Genomic DNA, 6,000 nt, shown 5'->3' on the forward strand with positions numbered 1-6,000 from the left:
CCCCCAAAGTGACAGGTCCAATAAGCCAGGGCTAAGGAAGGCTTTAAACTGCACGCGGAACAGCTGCTATGTGCTACTGCAGCAGCTCAAAGGGAAACATGCTTTGGGAGTGAAAAATTGGCTATTAATTATTCTTCAAACATTCAAGAAGTTTCTATAAACAACAATGCATATCAGTCTAAATGTATACAGACCTAGAAGGACAGCTTGCTAATAATGTGCTCTTTAATTCACTGCACTTTCCTTTCATTGCTTCCTCCAGTGTGAACATAGAGATCTGGGATATTTAAGGCACTGGTTAGATGATGTGTAATCTGTCAGCATAGAAATTGCTGTCTGCCCAGGCCTGGCTAGATGTCTGAAAGGTTGCTTTGGCTTTTGTAAATATCCTGAGTTGAAGGAGCACTTGACTTTGGGGGGTGGGTCCCTACCCGAAGGACCAAGATTGGAGTGACAAATATATTTCTAAGATATCTATTGAAGGGAGCTCCAAAACATTTTAAGAGACAGGGAAACATTAAACAAATTAATTCAATAGAATCACAAAATAGGAATGTCATTTTGAATGACATCTTCCTCATTTTAGGGCTGATGCTACTCAGTTACTTAGAGACCAGAACCAAACTTTCTTACATCATAGTACAGTATGCTCTTTCCTCTTGCACTCAGAATTAGTATAGGTAGACATAGTAACGATACTGAACCTTGATCCAGTGAGAGGCCAGGCTGGCTTGAAAATCAGAAAACAGGCACAGGGACCGTTAGAAGCAAGCATTATCTTAGACTTAACACAGTAGTATGACTTTTGTGCCTCGGCTTCCTTCTAGCAGCCCTCAGGGTGTTCAACACTCAAGTTCTTGATACATTTTCAGAGAAAGTGGGAAGATTCATAACAACAATCTTAAAAAAATAACATTTATTAACAGTTGGTTAAGCTACTTATGTAGAAGCCGCCCAATTAGGCACAGAGGCATCAGTGGCTGCCTGCACAGCCTGAGAGGGGTTACAACCTTGCTAATCCACTTGCTATGTCTCACGAAAACCTCTCCCTGTTTCTGCTGTATTTCCAGAAGGGTTTCAGGATGTATCAGATGCCTCCCCATGGACCATGCCAGATCCAGCAAGCTTTTACAGGAAGCCATCTCTCTCTCTCTCTCTCAGGACTTCCCAGTAATTACTGACCAAATGGTAGACTTAAGTGTGGAATGATAAAATCTGACTGTTTGCATTTATCCCTTTCCATTCCCTATCTCTTAAGGCTGACATTGTTTTATTACACTAAACCCAGAAAGTGACTTTTAAAACTGACTTTCCTTGTAGCACATCTGCAGGAAAGGATCAACGCTCCATAAACGCTGGGCAGGATTTAAAAGTTTCATTTAATGCATTTGTTAGGATTGGGGGAAGAAAAGAGGGAGTCCAAGGCAGAGTGAGACAGGGAGTGGTGTGGGGCCCAAGAAAGTGGTTGTCCTGTGGCCATTGGGGAATAGGGAGTGTAAAAAGCCTCTTGCACACACTGCCTCATCTATAACAACCAGAACCACTTAGCATCTCTCTAAGTAACAAAAGGATCTAAGGGCTGTAGAGAAGAGTTGTTGGCAGAAAACGGTCCTCGGGGCTATGACATTTTCAGATCATGTGTGTCTCTGTATAATGCATAGATCATGGATTATAGAACTCTGTTCACATATCTTTTCTAAGGACTAAATTTTGCAGGTTCTGCTTTGTGACTATCACCATTTCTGGTGGTAAGAGAATAAGTCTGGATGGTTGAGATAAGGAGAAACCGTAAATTTTGCTTTCGAGATGCAGGGAAGAGGAAAGCTGGTGTGAACAAGTATTATGAGGAACAAGGATGGAGATGGATTGTAGTGATAGCAGAGATAAAGAGTATTAGTAGAGGGGAGAGTAGTGGGGGCTTTGGCAGACCCTGCTTTCAACTTTCAGGACTTTAGCTTTAGATGAAATCCTCTGTCCTGTACAAACAAGTACAAAGTGACCTATAGGTTTGAGACCTTTCTGTTTCTGAAATGCACTGTAAACACACGTCTTGCATTCAGCAGAGTACAATATGAGTCCCACACACTCTAGTTGATTGGTTTTTTTGATTTCAAATCAATTTCCACCAGAGCATTAGATTCACTGTAGGCTAATAAATCTTTGGAATAAGAGACCCTTAGCAGATGTTGCAGCCACAAAACAAAGAAAAACAAAAGATTTTCTTTTAAATGTCTGGTTTGTCCTGTGTAAACTGGTTGTTCTGTTTTGCTTCTCCCTTTGAAACATGGAGACAGGAGATTAACTTGGTGCCGCAGAAACTATAAAATAAGAGGTCTTCATTTCCTATCTTACCCATTAGCAAAAATAAACTGCCATCTATGACTCACTCACTCTTGACTACAATTTGACCCTGCTTCCCTGCCCAGATAGAAACAAACGAGCAAACACTTCCCTGCTGAAAATATTGGATCAACAGGCAGAACTTCAAAATCCCCCTGTTTTTTTCAAGCCTGATATCTATTAGCATTCAAAAAAACCCATTCTGGGTCATAATTCTTGACAAGATTAGTTTGGGAGTGAAATAGATCTTTATAATGTTAAGGGATGTTAAAGGACACCCAAACTTTTTGCCCCCAACCCTTAAATCACTGACTGTTTATCCAGTTGTGCCTCTTTCCAATTAAATGAGACACTTCCTTGTTTTTAAATGTTAGTCCATCTCATATCTGTTACTGTGAAGCCTTTAATTGCTCCTTCCATAGTAGAGGATTCTTAATATCCTTGAAAATATTTAGGATCCTACCCCAGGTTTAAAAATAAACTGCTCAAAACCTCATGTCAAGTTTAAGCCTGAAGCTACTGTATCCTTTGGGTTATTTTCTCATTCGTGGTTTTCCAGGCGCTTCTTTCTAAATTCCCTTCAATTTCTGAGCCTGCAGACCATCTGTAGTTCCACTCAGGTCCAGCTTTCCCAGTTTGGGTTATAACACACATCCTCGACATTCAGAACTTCTGCTAACTCCTCTGAACCTTTTGCTCTGGCCTGGGGCTGATTACTCACTCCTGGTTTTTCTTTTAATTTCGCCCTTAAGCTAGAAAACATAATATGGCAAAGACAATGCATGCCATATTTTAATAACAATAGTTTACCCCAGGGAGAATTAGTGTCACTGTGTGCTTTAGGAGCTACTTTTCTTTGATATATATTTTTTTTCTTTCATCAGCATCCTGATGCCATCTTGCTGACGTTGGTCAGGGGAAAGATTCTCTCCCAGAAGGCTGTCTCTTCCTTTCATTAGCGGGTGTAACCCAGTGTGTTCCCACCGGAGCCCTGTACGGAACGGAAGTGTAAACTTCCCGCGGGGGCCTCGTGTCCTCTCTGCTGGCTCAGAGAGCTGAGCCTAATGAAATAAAAAATACTAACTGTAACAAAGGATGCTGCCTCCAGGATGGCTCCTGTGCTTGTGGCTGGGCCCTGTTTTACTCGTCCCTGAGCCTCTCCGTCACCCCCACCCTCATCCCCGTGGGATCTCGGAGTTGAATCACAGATCTCCAAAGCGAATTACACCCCGACAAGTAACCCAAGTCCTCACCCTCGCCCACTCCCTTCCGCCGGGAGGGGAGCGCAGAATGATCACCAGGAGGCCAGGAACAAAACACTTAAATGTTGCATTTATTAGGTAAATGTTAAAAAAAAAAAGTCAAAACGGTGTCACGAATGTCAAGAGCACTTTTGTGGCGTAAACCGTGCAGTCACGAGCTATGAGTTCTATTCTGGGTCTTTGCCTGGGGGCCAACAGGAGTGCCAGCCCCCGCAAAAGACCTAGTGGGAAATGTGATAAAAGAAACAACTCACCGTGTTCACATTCGCAGGCTACCCCTCCCCCACCCCTTCTCCCAACACAAAACTCTAACCCGCAGGCAGGCAAACGGGCCACTAGGGCAGAAAAAAATACTTATCAAATATTTGTATTCAAGCAAACAAACACAAAATCCCTTAAAACAGCACGTTACAATCAATCAAAAGTATTTATCGCCTCTCCTGCCAGGGCTGGGAGGAGCGCGAGGGAATGGGCGCGAACCCGGACACGGATTTGTGTGTCCGCATTAGTTCTGTTGAGTGGCGTATATGGGTCAGTTTTCCGGTCACCAGGCAATCGGTGCCGCTGGTGTCTCCATGCCCGCCCTCTCCACCTGCCCCCAGAGCTTGGCCCACCTGCGGGTGGAAAGAGGCCTCGGCCGGGTTGGTCTCCCCGCATCCCGCGCTAGCGGCAGCTTCCAAAGTTCTGCGCCCTAATCGCTTTCTTTTTGACACTTGCTGCTGAGTCCAGTCAGGGCTCTCTCCTCCAGCCAGGCCTGGGGACTTTGGGAGGGCGAGCGAGAAACGTGTTGCTTCATTCCGAAAGGCAGAAGTCAACAGAAATAATTGACTCCCGACAGGTTTTCTTCTCCTAGTCTCGGATGGTGAGGGGGCGCGGCCGGGCTGGAGAAGTGGGGCGGCTGCCGCGGGGGTCGGGGACCGGTCAGTAGGGCCCCACGACCACTGCCTCCACCTCCTTAGACGGTCTCCGGTCCTTCACCAGGAAGTTGATCATGCCCTCGGACTTGATGAGGAGGTTGCAGCCAAGGAAGAAGATGCCAAAGACCACGGTGAGCGAGAGCACGCACATGACGGCGATCTGCACCACTCGCATGATGTACAGGCTGCGCTCGTCCGGGCCGCCCTCCGCGAAGCCGTCGTCGGTCACCACGGACGCCTGGGTGCAGCAGCGCACCGCGCGCTCCAGCGCCTCGCTGCTGTTGGCCAGGAACAGACCTGCCACATCAGTCTGGTTGCCCAGGGCTGGATTCATCGCGGGAGCGGGCGGGCGCCCGGGGAGGCGCGGGTCCGAGGGGTGGGAAGGCGGTGGCGCGGAAGAAACAGGTGAGCTGAGCGCTCACTTGCCGACTTGCGGGCGCGGGGGTTGTTCGCCCTCTCCTTTCCAAAGTCTCCGAGCCGTGGGAGTTCCCCCGGAGCCTTTGCGACGCGCGCCGCAGCCTGGCTAGTCTGAGCGGTCCGATCCTGCCCGGGAGACGCTCCTTCCCGGAGATGGCTCGACTGGGGGCTGTTGGAACTTGGCGGGGCTGGGCCAGCGGGGCCGTGGGAGGTGCGGACCGCGGCGGCAAGGCGGCTGCTCTGAGTGAACAGCGGCCCCTTCCGGCCGCGCCGCCGCTGTGCGCCCGCCGCGGTTGGACTGTAGGAGAAGCAAAGGGGTAAACCTCTTCTTGTAGCTTTCCTGCTTCGCTTCTGGTCCAGCTCCAAAGGCTAGGCTGAAGTCTCTGTAATTTTCTGGCTTGAAGGATGATTGAAGTTTCGGGTGGGGGAAGAGTTGCGACTGGCCGAAAGTTTCCTAAGAACTGGGTCACACCAGCTCAGCATGTCCTTTGCCTCCCGCCTCTCTCACCTCCGGGAGGTGGAAAGTAGCAATGAGTCGCAGATGCCAGATGCTGCTGGCAAATGCACGGACCCGCCGCCTGTGCCTGACTTTGTCTCGCTTGCGACAGATTTCTAGTGTAGTAGGGGTGTATTTTTTTAAAAAGCAACGATTTTAGGAAGAAAGAAAAGCAGGGAGGGAAGGAAGACGGGAAAGAAGAAAGGAAGAAAGGGAGGGAGAGAAGAAGCAATTGGAAGAGTAAGGCCGTTTTTATAGTGACTTTTGAGGGAAAGGAAAGGGAGTTAGGGGAAGGAAAGGTTCTTAGGTGGCCTTTGTGTAGAAGCGGTTGGCAGAAATAGGGTCACCTCTCTGGTAAGGGAGGGGGGAAGTGGACAGAATGGCCACCCTTGTAATCTTAATTGCCAATGAGTTTTTGGATGTACTTCCAATGTTTTGCTCTGTTGGCAGTAAATCACTTGTTTAAGGGAATTGCTCATCAACATCCATTACTTAGAATACTGGCCAGCTGCTGGAAGCCCTCCCCATTTTCCGTAAGCTAATGTATTTCACCTTAGTCATTTAAACA

At 47.7% G+C, this 6,000-nt stretch overlaps 1 protein-coding gene across 1 annotated transcript; it reads right to left on the reverse strand.

The window, feature by feature from the left end:
• Positions 1-3,654: 3,654 nt before the first annotated feature.
• Positions 3,655-5,107, reverse strand: RPRM (reprimo, TP53 dependent G2 arrest mediator homolog). The gene has a single exon (XM_005652433.4). The coding sequence runs from the start codon at positions 4,851-4,853 to the stop codon at positions 4,524-4,526; it is 330 nt and encodes a 109-aa protein (XP_005652490.1). The 5' UTR covers positions 4,854-5,107; the 3' UTR covers positions 3,655-4,523.
• Between the last annotated feature and the right edge of the window lie 893 nt (positions 5,108-6,000).

The sequence above is a fragment of the Sus scrofa genome, chromosome 15 (genome assembly GCF_054392235.1).
Source record: "Sus scrofa isolate SSC_HxYL_T2T_F1_AM1 chromosome 15, Sscrofa_HxYL_maternal_Yorkshire_Landrace_v2.0, whole genome shotgun sequence".
Taxonomy (NCBI): Eukaryota; Metazoa; Chordata; class Mammalia; order Artiodactyla; family Suidae; genus Sus; species Sus scrofa.